Source organism: Leptodactylus fuscus, chromosome 2, assembly GCF_031893055.1.
Source record: "Leptodactylus fuscus isolate aLepFus1 chromosome 2, aLepFus1.hap2, whole genome shotgun sequence".
In the NCBI taxonomy this organism is placed as follows: domain Eukaryota; kingdom Metazoa; phylum Chordata; class Amphibia; order Anura; family Leptodactylidae; genus Leptodactylus; species Leptodactylus fuscus.
In genome coordinates, this window is record NC_134266.1 from 234469146 (window position 1) to 234490197 (window position 21052).

The 21052-nt window shown below is 42.3% G+C and overlaps 1 protein-coding gene across 2 annotated transcripts in view; it reads right to left on the reverse strand.

The window, feature by feature from the left end:
* The window catches only part of PPP1R1A (protein phosphatase 1 regulatory inhibitor subunit 1A), a 137271-nt gene that overhangs the window by 10134 nt on the left and 106085 nt on the right, over window positions 1-21052 (reverse strand). Inside the window, exons 3-4 of one of the 2 annotated variants that reach the window (XM_075265858.1) lie at window positions 15836-15873; window positions 9034-9097 (exon numbers count right to left, since the gene is read on the reverse strand). The exons of the other annotated variant lie outside the window; for it this stretch is intronic. Of the exons in view, the coding sequence (XP_075121959.1) occupies window positions 9034-9097; window positions 15836-15873 (102 nt within the window). The remainder of the gene's footprint in view (window positions 1-9033; window positions 9098-15835; window positions 15874-21052) is intronic. 2 annotated transcript variants of the gene reach the window in all.

The following is a 21052-nucleotide window of genomic DNA, read 5'->3' on the forward strand; positions in this document are numbered from 1 at the left end:
TATAATTTATGTATCATAGCAACTTACATTATGCAGAAATGTTTGCGTAGCGGTTAAATGTACCATATAGAGATCTGACTAGATAGAGGTTTTCCTTTTATCATAAAGGTGCAGTATATATTTAGCATGCATCCAGGTAATAAGGGGTTAAATAGCACTTTTAACCTCAAATTATCAATTCAGTTCCATATTTTGCGCAAATAGTGTGTTATCACTTCAGCTAAGACACCACGTAGCAAGATAAGACGCAGTGGAAACGCATTGCGTTTTTTTCCCGCATTGGTTTCCTCTGCAGACTTTTTGCTTTTATTATACCTTTAGGGAAACCGCCAGTATTTCCGTAGGTATAATTGAAACACGTTACCTATTCATTTGTGTTTGATCTTGTGGAATAAAATATCTTGATGCAATACCATTTATTTGTATTAGCAGCGCTCAAGTGTTACCGTTTTTATTGTTTTTTTTTGCCACTTTCAATTGTTCTTTACCTCTGTCTATTCTGACAGGTGGTCACGGTGCTGAGCTTCAGCTTACATCTCCAACCCATAAGGGATCCAAGCCCCTCTGAAGTCCACCCACCACGGATTTCGTCATGCAGCAGAGGTACCAGGTGGTTTATTTTTTACCTTTTATCCTGACTGTTTATTTTGTCCTTAGAAGTGAAATGAAATACATTTTCTGGGCTAAAATATTAATGACCAATCCTAAGAACAGATCTTAAATATTAGTGGAGTTGTTGGAGCAGCGAAAACAAAGACAATGGAACAGGAAGCAAAAAGCGATGGGAATGGGAACTGATTTGCAATATCTGGTTTGGCCACTACACAGAGAACAGTGCTATCTGCTTCCTGCTCCATTCTTTGTGTATCACCTGCTGAGAACAGCTAAACACTGGGGATGTCTGGTGTTGCACCCCACTGATCTGACATTGATGATCTATCCATCAATAAGGCTTGGGAAATCCCTTGGTATTGGTATTGGCACTGGGTGAACACTTCTATCACTGATGCCTTGCACAGCTCATAAAAACATATTGTAACAAGAATATTGTATTCCACAGTGTAAGATTAAATGATATCCTCATGCTATTTACAGGTACTAGTGGAAAATAAGCAATTACAGATGTGCCCTTTAATACCTTTCCTCTTGGCTGGATGTGTCATGTCTATGAAAACTGAAATGTCTGATATCTATAATAGTTTTATCTATTTGTGCACGCAACTTTCTGCAACAAAGAGCAAATGTCAAAATGTATGTAGGAACAGTGTAGGATCTCTATGGGCCGCTTGATGAATCAGATTATCAGCCATCCCGACAATCTAAGTACATGTTGCTGCTGAGCAAATAATGGGAAATATTGTAAATCCATGTACTATGTGTTACCGGGTATGAAGTCTCTTTACATTTTGGGGGATGGATATCAAACACTATCTAATAGCTTTTTGGGAAAAGCCCCAGTAATAACCAGACAAGTTCCTTTTTCTTGTTATATAGGTATAATTTACAGTATCTTGCAACTGGGAATTTAGGAACTTTTCTGAATGCGTTAAAAAAGGCAAAATGTCTTTAATATTTTTGACCAGATTTGCAATGGAGGCTTCAATGCAAATGTGCACATGGACAAACCTTATTAAAAGTGCTTGACATCACAAAACACCTGATAAAAATGACTGCTAAGTCATCGCCTACAGTAAAGCAAACCTGCAACGTGATATGTTCCTTAATGCACCGCAGAAACCTCACTAAATACCCCACGTCAGTATATATTGGCTCTAAAGGGAATACTATTATACCTGTACAATCTCTTTGTAGAAGAGATGTAAATGTACAACAAGGAGAGGAACTATCCAGCTGCCATAGCAACCATCGCTCCAAGATCGCATCGCAAAAGGCCGTTTGCATGAAGGAGGGCAACCCCTGCCGCTGTACGCCACTTACATTACATGGCCCCATCTGTTATAGATGGCATCTCGCAGTGATCGCTCCTGTGCCCATGTGGTCACCTTGCCATATGTGTATATCAAATGTCAGGAAAGGGTTAACCACATTCAAGCCAAGTTTGTTAAAACTTAAAGGGGTTATCCAGCTTATAAGATGGTCTTCAACTTTAGATTGGTGGGAGTCTGACTGTAAGGCTTACCGTACACGTGGCACTATTTCGCGGCCGTGATTTTGCAGCGGCGGCAAAATAGCGCCGCGTGTACGGTCCTGGCTCCCATTGAAAACAATGGGAGTGTATACGGCCCGCAAAAGATCCCGCGGCGTGTACGTACCAAATGACGAGCCACAATACTCCGTGTGAACCCGGCCTTAAGGAGTTTAATCATCCATATTGTGTGGTTTGGTTATTCTGTGGGTCTCCTTGGCTTATGGGCCAGATAGAAGCTGCAATCTCAATACTGATGCCAGTGCTTATGGCCCCCTACGGCTCCTGGGAGTACACCCTCTGCACCCCCTCAATTTACACCCCTGCCAACAGGGGCGGATCCAGGGCCGGGCGAGCCGGGACCTAACAAAATGGTCCCGGTCGGCATGTCCCGACTTCTACTGAGCTCAGCGTTAAAGCAGGAGCTGAGCTCACAGCTCCTGCTTTAAACGCCTATGTATTCGGCTCATCGGCGGTAGGACGCCGATGAGCCGAATGCATAGGCGTTTAAAGCCGGAGCTGTCACAGCTCAGCTCCTGCTTTAACGCTGAGCTCCGGCCTCCGGCATTTGTAGCCGCGATGTGATGACGTCATCACATCGCGGCTACAATATGTGTATGAGGGAGAGAGCTGCGAGGGAACGAGGAATGGTGAGTGTGTGTGAGAACAGCATGACACTGGGGCAGATGGAGGGGCAGAACGGCATGGCACTGGGGCAGATGGAGGGGCAGAACGGCATGGCACTGGGGCAGATGGAGGGGGAGAACAGCATGACACTGGGGCAGATGGAGGGGGAGAACGGCATGACACTGGGGCAGATGGAGGGGGAGAACAGCATGACACTGGGGCAGATGAAGGGGGAGAACGGCATGACACTGGGGCAGATGAAGAGGGGGAGAGAACAGCATGACACTGGGGCAGATGAAGAGGGGGAGAGAACAGCATGACACTGGGGCAGATGAAGAGGGGGAGAGAACAGCATGACACTGGGGCAGATGAAGAGGGGGAGAGAACAGCATGACACTGGGGCAGATGAAGGGGGGAAGAACAGCATGACACTGGGGCAGATGGAGGGGGGAGAATGGCATGACACTGGGGCAGATGAAGGGGGGGAAGAACAGAATGACACTAGGGCAGATGGAGGGGGGAGAATGGCATGACACTGGGGCAGATGAAGGGGGGAAGAACAGCATGACACTGGGGCAGATGGAGGGGGAGAATGGCATGACACTGGGGCAGATGGAGGGGGGAGAATGGCATGACACTGGGGCAGATGGAAGGGGGAGAATAGCATGACACTGGGGCAGATAGAGGGGGAGAGAACAGCATGACACTGGGGCAGATGGAGGGGGAGAACAGCATGACATTGGGGCAGATGGAGGGGCAGAACGGCATGGCACTGGGGCAGATGGAGGGGCAGAACGGCATGGCACTGGGGCAGATGGAGGGGGAGAACAGCATGACACTGGGGCAGATGGAGGGGGAGAACGGCATGACACTGGGGCAGATGGAGGGGGAGAACAGCATGACACTGTGACAGATGAAGGGGGAGAACGGCATGACACTGGGGCAGATGAAGAGGGGGAGAGAACAGCATGACACTGGGGCAGATGAAGAGGGGGAGAGAACAGCATGACACTGGGGCAGATGAAGGGGGGAGAACAGCATGACACTGGAGCAGATGAAGGGGGGGAGAACAGCATGACACTGGGGCAGATGGAGGGAGAGAACGGCATGACACTAGGGCAGATGGAGGGGGAGAACAGCATGACACTGGGGCAGATGAAGGGGGGGGAATGGCTTGACACTGGGGCAGATGAAGGGGGGAGAACGGCATGACACTGGGGCAGATGAAGGGGGGAGAACGGCATGACACTGGGGACAGAGAGAGGGGGGGACATGAAACTAGGGGTAGATGAAGGGTGTATATGAAAATGGGGGGGAGATATAATTTACGGGTGACTGTTGGAGGATTATACTGTGTGGAATCACATGAAAATTGAATGAGAATGGGTGGAGTCAACATAAAAGTGGGCGGGGCCTAATTTGCTGCGGCGCGCTGCGCGCGTCGCACGTTTTGTTCCCTCTTTCTAGTCTTCAACAGTTGGGAAGTACAGGTTAGAAGTGCGAGACCCCCAGTAAGTAGGGCCCCACCAAAGTCAATTGCCCAGGGCCCCGCAAACCCTGGATCCGCCACTGCCTGCCAAGGAAGCAGCACAGCGCCCAGCATGTTAATAATGCCAGGAGCTGTGTGCTGTAAGAAACAGCCGGTTTCTACAGTAAGACCCCCACCAATCTAAAACTGATGTCCTAGCTGAATAAGCCTTTTAAAGACTCCGCACTTGACAACATGATTCTGTTTTGTGTTTCTACGTCTTTTGAGACTTCTCCCCATTTCATGAGAGGTGACTCATTCACTGTGTAATGGACCCAGAGAATCAAATAGGGATTTGGAATTACAAAACTGCACCAAGCAATTTAACAGAACTTCATTTCAGAGTTTCTAATGTACGGAGCGTTTCATAGAACAAATGCACTTAGAAATAATTGCTCTTTATCCTGAAATAAATTTTTGTTTCTTCAAACACTATAAACTCAAAAATCCACCAAACACACATTTATAAATGAATGATATTACTTATCGGTTATTACTTATCACTTGCTATACTTAAAAAACCCTCATCTTTGATCCCCTTAAATGTCTTAATGCACTGTAATGCTCACATTCTCTTTTGTCATTATGGTATAAGGTTAATACTGATTGCAAAAATACATTATAGTAGAAATGTCATCATACAATAAACATTTAGAAGCCTTAAAGGGGTTGTCCCATCACAAGGATCCTATCTATACTGCTAGTTTATGTGGATTTAAGACCTTTCCTAAATGCATTGCTTTATCAAAACTGCTTTGTTTGGCCGCTATCTTAATGTATTCACTTCATTGTTTACACTCCGTTTCTATGGCCCTTGGGATTATCTGCTCATTTGTCAAGTGATGTAGCTGCCTGCTCTCAGGGGAGAGGGAGGGGCTGGGAGCAGCTCTGAGCTGTTTGAGAGGCTCCGCTACTTAAATGACACAGATAGGGGAAGTGAGGGATTTCTGAGCTCTTATCAATCGGTTTAATTGAATTTAGTTGATAAGGGCTGAGATAGGGAGTCCATTACCTCTGTATGTAATGCAAACTGACTCAAATCCAGCTCTGCTACATCAGCTTCACACTGTGGTAATTCATTTACAACCAATCCCGTGCAAGTGAAACCCCGCCCACCTATGTGCCGAGAAAAGCAGGAAGTGAAGAGAGCACAACAGCCTGCAGGTTAGTGAACAAGCATCATGGGAATACCCCTTTAAATAAAAAAAATAATGAACTTTTCAGAGAAACTTGTCCCCCATTACTAACTTCCAGTGACCTTTCATAGATGTTTAATATGTAGTGCAAATATATGTCATATCTGAGGCTGTCAGCGTGATGTCACATCCTGTGGCAGCTGCAGGCTACTAGTATAAGGAGATGTGATGTGTAATGATGGTGATCTATACCTGCCTTCATACTGCTAGTCTCAGTAGTAACCTTTGCTATGAGATGCTATACTCATGCAGTTCCCAATGTTAATGATGCCGCTGTATCTGCCTATAGGACAGGCATGTCCTCATGGGTCACTGTGCACACCAGTACTTCTGCCCTGGTGGATTTACGTCAACTTCACTTGCCACGACCTTCTGTAGCAAAGCATGTTCAAGCATGTTAAACTTCTGTGCCTGCTATCTCTTCTGACTTGACCTGTGTTTTGACCCTTGGCTTGTTCCTGACCATGCTCCAGTCTTCTGTTATTGATACTCATGCCTGATCCTTGGATTGTCCCTGACCAGTGATTCCTGGATGCCTTCCCCGACACCCTCCGTGGCCATGACCAATAAACTGTAGCTGCCTGCCCTGATCTCATTTCTCTCCTCATCTCACCAGGACCATGTAAAGAGGTAGTAATCTGGTAGGCTTCCCATAGTGAAGACACTGTTAAAGGGTGAATACCAGGGAGTCTGCTTAGACAACGCCTGTTTTGGTAGCATAGTTGGTTTTGTCTGCTATCATCAGACATTTATGTCATAACCCCATAATGTAATAATATCTAATATAGGCTGTTCAGAGCTCTGGGACTTACACCTATTTCTAAAATGGGGGTCCCATTACCCCTGTCTCATTACTGTCAATAGAGAGGTGGTTGACTTTCTCTATTCCCCACTCTAATTTTGCATTAAAAGAGACTATTTGAGGGGTCGGGGATCCTATTCTTAAGATAGGTGCACGTATCAGAGGTAGTGCCCTCGTATTGGACAATGATGGATATCCAAATCCGATGGATACACCATATATGTATAAGATGGCAATACCCATTCTGTACCACTTGCACTACTACTTAAGGAAACATTGTCATGAATACTGTTATTTTCTCTTGTGAATGCAGAGGAGAGCACCGAACACTTCAATACTTCCAGGAATACAATTTACATTGATGCTTTTTTAGTTGTCAGCTAATGATATTGGAAAATTCTGAGAAAAAAACCTTAATTCATTAAATGTTAATTCTCTATTTTGTGACTCATCAATCCAACGTACAGTATTTCTTCGTGGGTGAGACTGAGCTTTGTATTACTTAAGACCTTGAATGAAGTGACTACTATATAATAACTGGATATTACCGCTTGTAATTACATATCACAACACATTGCTATAAGAAAGTCTATTGTTATCGGATTGTACAAGTCCCATTAGAGTTTCCAACAGATCTAAGGACATTGACAGTGTCACATGAGGCTGCTCAGGGGCAATTATACAATAACTAATTTCCAATAATTATAACTACTACTGTTACACCACTTATACCACCTCTATACAAGGTGACCATCGTGTAGATTATATCATTATTCTATAGCATTGCCTATTAGCAACATCCAAGAAATCCTAAACAAACCCTTTAATATCCCTTTTATATACCGATAAGGTGGGTTGGACACCCATAGATCATGAGATTGAAGAGGCATCATCACTGCCCTACGGATCCGTCCGATTCTCCATTCTTTTTTCTTGCAAAGCAGCTGTACCATAAAATGCAGCACAACAGCCCTATTCATAGCAATGGAGCAGGAACAGAGATTTCAGGGTTTGCTTCCTTTCAGGTTCAGATGGCTTGGGCCCAAGATTTGTTTCGGATTGAACAAGTATGGTATGAACCACACCTTAAATTGGCTTAAAACATAGTGTAGAACACTCTTATGGCTCCTAGGATACAATCTATCTAATTTCTTGAAGCTCTCTCAGGAAAACGCAGGTCTCTTCAGACTCCAAAGTTTAATAAGTATAGGCCCATGGGAGGTGTAAAAAAAAAACCCCCCAAAACACTCATGCTCCCCTTCCCTTCTCTCTTTTGGGTCTCACTGCAGCGCCTTGTACTCTTTCTGCCTTCTCAGTGATGACATGCACCCTGGGTCACGTGATTGGGCCTAAGTGTTGATTCCAAGTGTATGACATCACCAGGAGAGTGACGATTGATATGAGGAGGCACAAAAAAGGTAAGGGAAGGTGAGTATGAATGTTTTGTGTTTGTTTTGTTTTTTTACTTTTTTTCACCTGTAAAGTCCTAAAGAAGCTGCCAACCCCTTTAATAAGTGGGGGTCTGGGAGTTAGACTACCACTAATCAGAAAGTAATGGGATATCGTAACAGAAAGCCATTATTTTAGGTGACAGCTTTTTGTTATATCTATAAGTAAGCTAACCACAAACATGCCCCACAGTTGAGACCCTATGGTCCTGTTCAGAAGACAGAATTTGCCACTGATTTTGGGCTGCTTTCACACGGAGTAATGCTCCGCTCATTCTGACATGTAAACATGTGTCAGAGTAAACGCTGTAAAACAGAATCCCATTGGGTTAAAAAGCATCCCATTGATTTCAATGTGTAGCATGCATAAGACAGCACCCATTGAAGTCAATGGGATTCTGTTTTACAGCGCTGACTCTGACATGTGTTTACGTGTCAGAATGAGCGGAGCGTTACTCCATGTGAAAGGAGCCATAGTGTGGATTCTGCACCCCTTGCTTTCAATGGGAGGCACAGATCGCAGCAGGACACTGAAAAAATAAGCATCCTACTCAATCTTGCTGGCTCGCTCACTCTGCGGCCTGAGACTCCTCGCTTATTAGGCACATTCATCTAGGTCTAACCAGCGGCAGAAAGCCACACCGGAATGCTGAAGCTCTATCGGGGGAGGATATCTGCCTTAAATTATCTAGTAATCCCTAGGGGAACCCATCAGCAAGTATTCAGTTTCCCTGCAGCGCCACCAGAGGTGGAATGAAGCATTACATAGTTTCAGTTGTAACCAATATGCTGTCAGTGTGATTCATGGATGTGACGGGTCCTTCTGAGGTAGTACTGATCTGGCTAAAAGGTGAGAGTCGTGAACAGGACCCACTCTATTATCTTATGGGGACTTTCTATTCAATTTATACTGTTCATTATATATGATCAGTTTTGGTCTGACACCTCATATACTGAGTACAGATACTATACTGTGGATGGAGCTCTCAACGACTTTAACTGCAATAATCAGGAACATCCACTAAAAATCTGGCTCTGTCCACTGTATAATGCCAATGCCGGAGGCTGCTGAGAACAACTGATCAGTGAAAGTACCAGAACCGATCTAATATAGATGGCTTATCCTGAGGATAGGTCATCAATATAAAATGTGTGGAAAACCTCTTTATAATTTCGTAATAGGGAAAGAGTCCTGTAACTGGTTCATATAGGATCATGAGCATAGACAAGGAGAAGACACAATACATACAAACACATAATAAAGGCCTTTATCAGTCAGATGGTACCTTTCATGGTGGGTGTTGTACGTGACACTTTTTTCCTCTGATGTGGGGACATAGATAAAGTAGACTGTAAGAGACAAAGAGGTAAGCATGTTGTCAGATATCAGTGTGACAGTGTGAATGGTGTTCCAATCAATCATTGTCTTTTCGTGAATGGATTCAGTTGTTATTGCCAAGAAATTTATAATCAATAGGAGCACAGATCTGCTTTATTCTAACCAGGACATGCGGTTAAGCTGCCCCAGTCTCCAGACGTCTGCTGATCCTTTGTCACTTAAACACAAGGTAATCTCTAAGCTGAAAAATGAATGATGAGTCACGGATTTTATACAGAGAAATAAAGATTTCACAGACAATCCAACTGCTATAAAAATCATTGCAATCTTCCAATGCTCGAGGCTCCATTGTCTTAAAGAGATATTCTGTTTTTGGAATTTGTACAGGATATGTCATAAATGTCTGATAGATGAGGGTACCGCGCTTGTGTCACAAGTGTATAAGTAGCTGTGCAGTTCTTTCCATTCTTCCATTACTTCTATGGGAGTTCCAAAAATAGCTTACCAAATGTGCTCAACTATTTACACAGCTCTCATTGAAGTGAATGGAGAGAGCAGCATTTAGGTTGCCAACTCGCCAGTCACAGTGGCTACAAGATGGGGGTTAGGGGACCCTTGTCCTAAAGATGGGTGTGTATGGGTCCCAATGGTGCGTTCTGAATTTATCCAACATCTATGGCATATCCAGTGGAAACAGAGTTTTACAGAAGTTTTCCATAATTTTGAACTACAACTCGGAACATGCTCCATTCACTTCCATGGGAGTTCCAAGAACAGTATAGCAAGTATGCATGCTGGGAGTTGTAATTTTACAACAATTGGAGTGCCGAGGTTACCTACCCCTGATCTAGCATGTGCTATTTTACCTGGGCTGTGGAACAGAAGAAGACCCAGTATCATGGATACCATATAGCCGAAGGGTCCTGTTTCAGATTTGGCTTAAGGGCTTAAAGTTAAGACTATGTAAAATATCATGAGTTAGGCTGGTCTTACATGACCGTAGTGGTTTTTGCGGTCCGCAATTTGCAGATCCGCAACACAAATTTCACTCAAAAAACTCATTTCGCAGACGTCCGTATCCAACCGCAAAGTACATCCGTATGCACCCATTTTCTTGCAGATGTGCAAAAAACAACACACACCCCCAACTGAAAAAAAAAAAAGGGATGTCCCTTACATGGGGGGGGGGGAATAGTAATCTCCCCCCCGTGTAACTTACCTGTACCATGAACAGGAGCTCTTCCACAAACTGATGCGTCATCTTCTGTCCTTCACGTCTTGAAGCTAATGGCTCCTTGGCTGTCGTCTTCTTCTTTTCACTCTCCTGGGCACTGACGTAGTTCCGGCAGCGTCCAGTCTTGACATTTGCAATTACGGATACACACTGAACATGTGTTGTGTGTATCTGCAAAAATGCACGCGCCCATAGACTTCTATTGGACCTTCCGCGCCGTGCCGTAAAAGTACGGCCAATATGGACATGTGGTATACTGTCTGGAGCACGGTTGCGGCGCGCCACACAACTGACAAAATCTATGGTCGTGTAAGAGGCCTCATAGAAAACTATGGGACCGTAAATGGTCCGCAATTTTAAACCCGCAATTGGGGACCATATGCGGTGTAAAACTACGGTCGTGTAAGACCAGCCTTAGTCTTAGATCCCATTAGGAAATAATGAGGTAGGGTTGTACAGTTATTACTGCAGTGACCAAAATAGAAAGCAATGAGTATATCTTTCAGATAGAATTCTGTTCTGTGTTGTCTATTATTGTATCCTATAATTTGATACATATCATTGTATTATATCATTTTGCTATTTTGTAACCTTTACTAATTAAACTCCTTTGTCTGGTCGGTCCAGCTGGACTTCATCTCATCCGCTGTTATTCTCTATTTCCAAAGGTGCATGGAATATTGAATAACTGACTGAATCATGCAGCAGATGGGAACTGGCCACATGAGAAATATACTCATATTATAGATTGTTCTTGTTAACCAGTTATGTATCTTATGAAAATCATAAACCGATGAGTAAGGCTCTACTCTGTACTCATTTTGGCTTCAGGTTATGACTAATGCTTTTTTGACTGATCATTTTTTGATTGATGCAAAGTAAAATCTTCTCTTTTTATTCTCTCAATTTATTGCCTGAAAGAAAACTGTAGCGTGTTGCGCTTTTCTTCTAAAAAATAACACCTAACTAAAAGAGCACCCTTTACCACCTCTACCTAGTTCAACTCTTGGCAACATTTAATAGATGCTGGCCCACTGATTCTGGCAGTGTTTTTTTTTTTTTACTCTAGCCCCTACTGTTCCAGAGCAATCAGTGCAGTTAGTTTTGGTACCCAATATGCTACTTGGGCTGTGAACTGTCAGGTGTGCAGTGTCAGGCAGGAACAGACAAGGGATGTTAATCTGAGCTCTGACACTGGCTGTCTGTGGTTGGAGCTCTGAATCATGTTTCCTTGTCTGACACTACCCACATGACAGTAGAGACTAAGTAACATATCAGGCACCAAACTTAACTGCACTGATTGATCAGGAATGGAGGGGGCTACAGAAAAAATTTCAACTGTGCTGGAATCAGCAGAGCGACACTTATTTATACTCAGAATTGAAGTTGGTGGAGGTGGTGAAAGATCCTCTTTAACACAACAAATAGATACCAAAAGAAGGCTTCAGTTTACATCTCTTTGTATGAGCCGATAATACAGATTATTCAAGACCTGGAAGTGACTAAAAAATATTGATGACCAGGGGGTCACACGGTGGCTCAGTGGTTAGCACTGCAGCCCTGCAGCGCTGGAGTCTTGGTGTTCAAATCCTACCAAGGGCGAAAAACTATCTGCAAGGAGTTTGTATGCTCTCCCCGTGTTTGCATGGATTTCCATCCCATATTCCAAAGACATACTGATAGGGAAATAATGTACATTGTGAGCTCTATGTGGGGCTCACAATCTACATTAAAAAAATATATATATATTGATGACCTATCATAAGTATTGGTCATTATTAACAGATTGTTAGGGATTCAGCACCTGCCAGACCAGAATAATGCAGATCAGCTGCCATTCATACTGTAAGAATGTAATTGAAGCTAAGCTGAGGTGACAGAGAACATTGCTGTCTGCTTACTGCTCCATTGTCTGTGTATCAGCAGCTAATAACTGCTGATTGCTGGAGATGTCAAACCCCTAATATATTAGTTCCTGTGAAACTTGATGGAAAACTGAATAGAAGTGTATCATCCATTCACGTTGCGAAATTTAGCACTGATTTTGAGTCGGATTCCACCTCAAAATCAACACCAAATTCTGACTAGACTCATTCATTTGAGTCGAATCAGTAGGTGAAAGCCTGTGGAAGTCAGTACTAAATTCCACTTCTATTTCTGCTATGTGAACATGCCCTTACTATGACAAACTGAACTCAGATGCTTCTTAACGCTAAGGCCCCACGTTGCAGAAAACATCTTTTTTTGTTGCAGATTTTGTTGCGGTTATTTGAGCCAAACCCTGGAATAGATTGAATAGAAGGTACATGTATTAGAACGTCCTACATATTTCCCATTCCTTTTGTAGCCGTTATTGGCTTTGGTTAAAAAAAAAACCGCAGCAATATCTGCAACAAAAAACCTGTGTTTCCGCAACGTGTAGCCTTAGCCTAAAGGTGTTTTCTAGTTAACCTAACCATGTTTATACTTGTAGAAAATGAAAGTTAAACATTTTTTGATTGTATTGATCAAATTTCACAATTTGCAGAGTTTCAAAGATTTTCTCCAATGCATCTTAATAGTGACAAGTCTGATGTCTTGATTGGTTGCCAGTGGGTAAGACCAGGAATGCAGGAACTGGCCTGTCGCTTGTTAGAAATTTCCTTTTTATAGCCAGGTTATGATGCAGCGGCACTACATGTATCAGAAGATAACCGGGACACAAGAAGGAAATCATGGCTGGTTTTTGCATGCATGGTCATATCTATTGGTAACCGATTGAGACAATAGACTGTCGCCACTAAGATGGATAGAGAAAATCTTTAAAATTCTGCACATTTTTAAATTATTTGCAAAAATGTCTAACTTTTAATTTTCTACAGATTTCAATAGGGTTACGTTCATGGGGAAATCCCTTTAAGGCTGAGGACCACTGTTGCGGAAACGCAGCTGTTTTTGTTGCAGATTTTCATGCGTTTTTTGAAGTGAGTTTTGTGAATCTGACATCCATTTCATGACCATTGAGAGACGGTTAGAAGATGAGCCAGGCTGATGTGTAAGTATAATACTAATTCTAGTAATTCTCTAATCTCATGTTAAATTCTAGTTTTCATAAGCCGATCAGTCAGTAAACTGTCATTCTATCTGATACATTATTCACTCCATGTGCTTGTGTTCCATGTAGAGAAATCAGGCAAGAGCCTTGTCTACCTGCTGTGGTATCCCTGAGTATTTCACATATTTTATCTTACCATGATAATGTGACAAGTCTGATGGGTAGACCTCATGCTATCGCTCCCAGAGAAAAGAAAGCCTTTACAAATGGCATACTGAATAGAAACAGCATGACAGCTGCAGGGGATCGGAGCCGTAAAGGAAGTCATTGTGGTAATGATGAAGCAAAGTCTAACTTGACATTCAAAGTGTAATTGTCATTTATTTTTTAATTTTTTTTTTTTGCTATTTTGTATGTACATTTTTCTAATATACTTTATTATCACAGAAACAGAAACATCACTAGTTAGAGAGGACCTTTCATGATATCCTGCACATGCGGTTTTATATACCGCTAGTGCGCTGAAGTCTAGCAGGGCTGTGGAACACCCTCCACTGACAGTAGCCTTGTATGGTCAGAGGAGGCGTTCTTTATCGCCCAGCCATGACGCTAAGCTGTGACGCCCCCCTTCCCTCCCCCATACTAGTCTTTGGACAAGTACTGTCAGAGGGAGCGTTCCTCACGGCCCAGCTAGACTGTCAGGAACTCCCTTCTGGCGGCTGGTAGAGATCAGTTCCGAAATTAACGACACCGATATCTTCAGCCCGGTGGCACATAACAGGAAAACTGTGACTTGAATTCGGTGTACTGTTGGCAGCGGTGTACTGTCGGGAGGGCGGCATTTTTGCTGACCTAAGCCAGTCCAGGACAAGCTGTCCTGGACTGGCTTAGTGTCACCGTGTATGCAGCCCGACATGGGAAGCGATCGGTGTATTGGGGAGGCCCTGCTGGACGCAACGCTGCTCCAGCGGCCGCCCCTCACACTCAGGCAGAGAGCAGGTCCTCAACAAGTCAAACTTTGCCACTTTGCAAAATGAGTATTTTACAGGCTATTTTATAAGGAACTTACTATAGACTCCATTTTTATTAAGTTTAGTCTATAACAGTATACGGTAAATTCCTCAAATGGTAGCTGTTATGTAATCTATAGTGTGATCTTTATGATTAGGGTTGAGCCGATCTTGAGATTTCAGGATCGATTTTAAATTCCAATTTCCGATCATTTTCCAGCCGATCCCGATCGTGAAATTTGCTCGATCACCAATCGGGATCCAATCTTGTCCAATCCCGATCGCTTAACCCTAGTCAATGCTTCTCTAAGGGAAAATTCACTTTTGGGGTTGAGCCAATCTTGAGATTTCAAAATCCAATTTCTGATCATTTTCCAGCCGATCACGATCCTGATCATGAAATTTGCTCAATCGCCGATCGGGATCTGATCTTTTCCGATCCCGATCACTCAACCATGAAACTGAGCTGTAATACTACATACAACCTGTTCAACCTGGCTCTGTTTTGTGAAGTAAGTAGTCATGTTGTTGACAAACCCTTTAAGATATATTAAGAAATTATTCAGAATGGAGAGTGTATGCTATTTAGTCCAAAAAGGTCCAAATGTAATTTTATTGGCTGCTATATGATAATTCTTCACTTTTTTGTGCTAGCATTAAATAACTTAGTTGTCCAAAGTATCACATAAAGGGAAAGTCATTCATATTTTATGCCATTTTTAATGTTCCTGGCAACGAAAATCCTTACAAATGGCATTTTATGCTACGCCTTTCTTAAAAGTGAGCGGGACCATTGGCTGTGCCAGATGCCATTTTTTATTAAATGATAGCAAAAATCTATGCCAGCAAGGAGCCGGAGTATATTTTCACCTTGGCACACAGACTCCCAAAGGACACGCCTAATTTATGATGAGGCAAATTAGGGGGCGTTCACACTACCACCGCTGTCCGCCCCGGGGTTTCCGTCCTAAACTCCGGGGAAACTGGACAAGGGACGGCTTACCGACAGTCAGCTTTAAAACCCATTCATTTGAATGGGTCTTTAAAGGTGACCGCCGGTGTCCGTATGCAGCGCCTCTGCCTGGAAACAGTTTTTTTTGTATGTTGTGGACACAAAGTCGTACATGCAGGACTTTGTGTCCATGCAAAAAAAAAAACCTGTTTCCAGGCAGAGAGGTCGTATACGGACACTAGCGGTTACCTATTCAAATGAATGGGTTTTAACCTGGCCTCTGGCAAGCCGTCCCCTGTCCAGTTTCCCCGGGGTTTAGGATGGAAACCTGGGGCGGACAGCGGCGGTAGTGTGAACGCCCCATTAAGAGAATCCTACGCTGGCACAGGGGACACCAAAATTTCCATATAAAACATTGGCCTTAATTAATCCCTCCCCCCTCCCCCATAAATTATATAACGGACTAAAAAAAAGAAAAAAAAAGAAAAAAAAGGAAATTGTCATTCATTTTGCACATACCTTTTGTAATGGGTTTGGGGTCCGATCTTCATCTATTTCTGGCGGGACAGTAAACAAAGACGCAATTAAGTAATATTCAGTCATTTACTTAGGTGAAAATTACACTTTTTTATACAAAATTATTTATTAAACGTTAAAGGAGTTGTCCATTACTGACATATTAGGTCTCATTTTCAGAGGACTTATTGAAACTTTAAAGGACCCTATTAGTTGCTTTAAGTAACCCCTTTATTTTTCCCGTCATTATCATTTGAATAAAAAAAGTAGGACAGATAAGCGCTGCCCCATTTCACTGAGACCACCCCCCTATACATGTCTATATTACAGTAAATGAATGTAAAGCACAGCACATTAGTAGTCACTTCTGCTGGGCAGTCCCGGGAATATTTGGACTGTTTCCAGATATAAACATTTCCCTACTGACTATGGCTGGGAAGCAAAAGCGACATGACTTATTTAAAGGGAATATGAAATAATGAGAAGAGCTGGGGACAGATTCACGGTTTCGCAGGGAGATGCAAACAAGTCAATCCGTCTCTAGAGAAATGTCATCCTAGTTCCAGTATTATGAATTTGTGAATTATGATAAAACAGAATTATACTCTGTGCGTAAGGATAATTTCATATGAGATGTTTCAATTCCATTCTTTGTTACAAATCTTGTTGCTTAAAAAAAAAACACTAAACAAAAAATTGTACTAAATATTGTTGCTACCCCTGTGAATTGTGAATGTCAGCCATAGCCTTGTATATAAGGGTAAGGCCCCACGTGATGTCCTGCAAAAATATGGCGGCAATGCATCACAGTTTTTCCCGCAAAGCTTTAGGCAGAGATTTGCAGAGGTTTCCGCCAAGGGTAAATCGTGGCATTTACACCACGTGGGGCCCCAGCCTAAATGTCCTGACCATGAGAGAGAGGTTTGTGGTGCCTCCTTATCACACAGTATTTGGGTACATGGGCCACCAATGGGAACCCTTCTGATTGGTAAACCAAGGGTGTCTGATACATACATATATGTGAGCAAAATTCAATTCATTTCATGTGGACCGTTTGAAAATTTTGCCTAATGTGCCTGACAATTGGAGTTAGATTGTGAATCCCATTTAGAACAGGGCTCTAATACTACAGCTGACTAAGATATCTGTATGTGTATAGTAAAGTGCTGTAGAAGTCAATGGTCTACACTATGGAAGGAAAAATGACATAATAGGGTACACTTATGTTGGAGGGTGGTCTGTGCAATGCCTTTTATTGATGCCCCCTCCCATATAGTACCATACAGTGATCTAATAATATATTGATACAGAGTGCCTTTATAGCATTGCTGTAATGGGCCCATTTGGCATTGCCATACAATTCCCTAAATAATACTGCCCAATTATTAAACTAGAAAATGCTGCTGGATCTAGTACAGATACTTTTCCATAGGTCTTGGGGAACCAGGTATGGGATCAGGGTTGCATGCCATAGTGTCTGCAGGTTGTGCTTCCCAAAGGCTAGGCCTGGTTACTCATTCCAATATTGTCATATGTCACAGAGACAGAGAAATTTACTAAGACTGATGTTTCACTTAACGCTCTTAAAGTACATTGAGATGAAATGTGCCTTTGGCGCATTCCTCTTAAAGGGGTTGGCCCAAGTTTTAATGTTATTCTCTATCCACTGAGGTGGAGATACAACTACTAGGACTACTGAACAAGGGTCCCCCCAAGTGAATAGAGCAACAGGCCAAGCTTCCATTCCTGTACAACAGGCCAAGCATCCACATACGGAATAACTTTACAACTTGGACCAACCCCTTTAATACATTTAGCGCATCACTGTCTGTCTGTTCAGCAGAAAGGAAACCAGTTTCTATTTTCAATTATAGTATATCTGTTGGATCAGAGGTGTCCATGTTCCTCCGACCTCACCCTAACACCTACCCAAAGTGGTGATAAGAAGGTCACAAATGAAAGCGCAAATACGGCATGCATCAAAATTTGCAATTTTTATAGGCCAGAAATTTGGTGTAAAACAGTTAATACATTTCCCTCCAGGACTAAAGCTGAGGAAATAATGGTCACGATACCACAGAAATCTATCACAATATTAAATGTTATGTGTGATATCATAATACCACGACCACAACATTTCTATTGGACTTCAAGGAGATGTATATTAGGTTGCAAAATCTTTCTGGCAATTCGGGGCCACACGGTGGCTCAGTGGTTAGCACTGCAGCCTTGCAGCGCTGGGCCCTGGTGTTCAAATCCCACCAAGGGCAAAAAAACCATCTGCAAGGAGTTTGTATGTTCTCCCTGTGTTTGCATGGATTTCCATCCCATATTCCAAAAAGACATACTGATAGGGAAAAATGTACATTGTGAGCTCTATGTGGGGCTCACAATCTACATTAAAAAAAAATAAAAAAAAAATCTTTCTGGCAATTCATAAAGTAATTCTATTAGGCTTCTGTCTATAGACATAGGAGACACTGTTTTCCCAATATGATCTTATCTGGGCAGGATCAGAAGAGACATCACAGCCTAATATTTAACTATCCGTAGTACATGTGCCGAGGCGTAACTAGAAGCCCTTGGGCCCCAATGCAAAATCTGTAACTGGGCTCCGACTTGCATGTACTAAGTATATACCGGTGTTCTGTTTTGCTGTAATGAGCCCCTTCATCCTCCAAGGCCAGACATCACTGCTACCTCTGCTCCCCTATAGCTACACCCCTGTGTCTAACTTTCTCAAACAGTAAATTATACAGGTCTAAAATGCAAATATAGACATTAATATGCACATGTAGCTGAAAATAGACCGATCACTGCAATAAAGAAATGTTATTCTCCTTATTCCCTGCAGTATGTGACTAGACTCCCCCTCCCCAATGCGTATTTGACTCCATTCTCATAATTATTAATGTAATAATGGTCAGATGAGCGGCTAATTAAAAGAAATCACAGAAAGTTCATTTTAAAGGCTAAGTTACAGAATCTAAAGGAAATTGCCTAATTAAAATAATTAGACTAATTCATACAACTTCTTGGAATATGTCTTGGTTCTACATATCAGAAGTGCGCCTGCCATCTTAAAGGGGTTTTTAGACTTTTGAAGTTATGGCCTTATCTTAGGATAAATCAGCAATATCATCAGTTTGAAGGAATTGGAAAAAAATTCAATTGTGCCGTTTCTTGCGTATCTGATTTTATGGCATTCAATAAAAAGCATATGTTACACAAAACTGCTACACACAGAATAATGCTCCCTTACAGTGTACATCAAGTATATGGCTACTTTAATAGTCCTCGAACAGTATAGTGCCCCTTTACTAGTCCCACAGAGTAGAATGCCTCTTTATTGACCCACATAGTATAATGTCCCATTCACTAGCCCCTATACAGTATAATGCCACTTTTACTGACCTCGACACACCGTATACGTGGCACTATTTTGCGGCCGTGATTTTGCGGCGTACGCAAAATAGCGCCGTGTATGTGGTCTCAGCTCCCATTGAAATCAATGGGAGCGAATACGGCCCGCAAAAGCTCCCGCGGCGTCTACGTGCCACATTACGTGCCAAAAGACAGTGTGAATGCTCCCTTAGGGTGCATTCACGCGATGAGTAAACGCTAGCTTATTTTGTAGAGTAAAATGACACTTGTAAATTTTGCTATCCCATTGACTTCAATGACATTTTACAGGCGTATTTTTACAGGTGTATTTTTTACAGGCGTATTTTTACACTTGTAAAAAAATATCATTGAAGTCAATGGGATAGCAGAATTTACAAGTGTAATTTTACTCTACAAAATATGCTAGCGTTTACTCAGTGTGAATGCACCCTAAGGGAGAGGAGAAATTAAAATTTTTAGCAGCTCTTTGTGGTATTAAAAAACAAAACAAAACATGAAAAGTGTGAAAAACAGACAGATTTTCTCTTTTTTTTTTTTTTACTATATTTTCTTGAAATAAAGTAAAACATGCAAAAATAAAAACATAAAAATAAAGCCCTATTTAACCCTAATAGAGATGCAAAAATGTGAATAACGTGAATGAAAATGCGTCCGGTCCTGAACCAGGGAAAATGACACGGTCCTGAAGTAGTTAATGATGAATTCTGTAAACATCATCCATCTGTATAAAGGAACACTATCCGAATCCATGAAACAGACAGCTGCAAGATATTAAAATATGCATTATCCTATGGCTGTCCAACCAATGCCGCAGCTGCAGTTTATATCTTCGCATAGACAGGTAATAGACTGTGCCTGTGAAAATTTGGGATTTCTGCACCTGCCTGCTCAAAGAATCCACATATTGCCAGTATGAGAATGACCAAATCTACTAATACACTTTGCTACAATAGTGAAGAATCTGAATTTACTAGAATGGAACCCAAGAGACTGCTAACGCCTTAGAGTTGGAGAATACATATAGAATATCTATATATAATCAACCTTATAATTATTAGTATAAATTCAGTTATTATAAGGAAAGACATTACTGTATATTCAGCGTTCTGAAGACAAGTCAACGTGTCATCTCTCTGTATGGTTATAGAAGAATTTCTAACCCTTTGTATCAGCACATTTGTCTCTATCCTCCGCCGCTGCAAATAACTCACATTATGTGATTACAACATAATACAGTAATATTATAAGACTTGTGCAATGCATCTTGGGAAAAGTTCATCTTAGCAGAACATCTACAATGAAGACAAGCAGCAGAGGAGCAGTTGGTATGAGCTTGATCTAAGGGATATCAGAATGATTAGATTAATCCCTTTATAGGAGAAATCCCACTTTTCACTGAACACAAAGCTCCATCTGTAGCAACAAGATGCCAAGTGTATGATTCCTATCACGACCACAGAAGCATCAGAACAAGGGGCATGGCTGTTTCATGGAAGTATAGTTGTCACCATGCCAAGAACAAGACACATTACACTGCTACTATATCTAGTTAACGGAGGACTAGACTGGTTGTGAATGTATCAAACTCTCAGCTCTGTATAGTTTTGGGTCAATTTTGTTTTTTTTTTGTGTGACTTCAGGCAGGGATATTAAAAAGATGAGAACTTTTAAGGGTAAGTTCACACATGGTTTTTTGGATCGCAACCTGAGGTGGAGGCCGCCTCAGGTTCTGGACCAAAATACGGGTAGCTGCAACTGGATGCCGATGCACTGCACTGGCATCCAATTGCGCACTCCGCTCCAGATTAGGCCCAA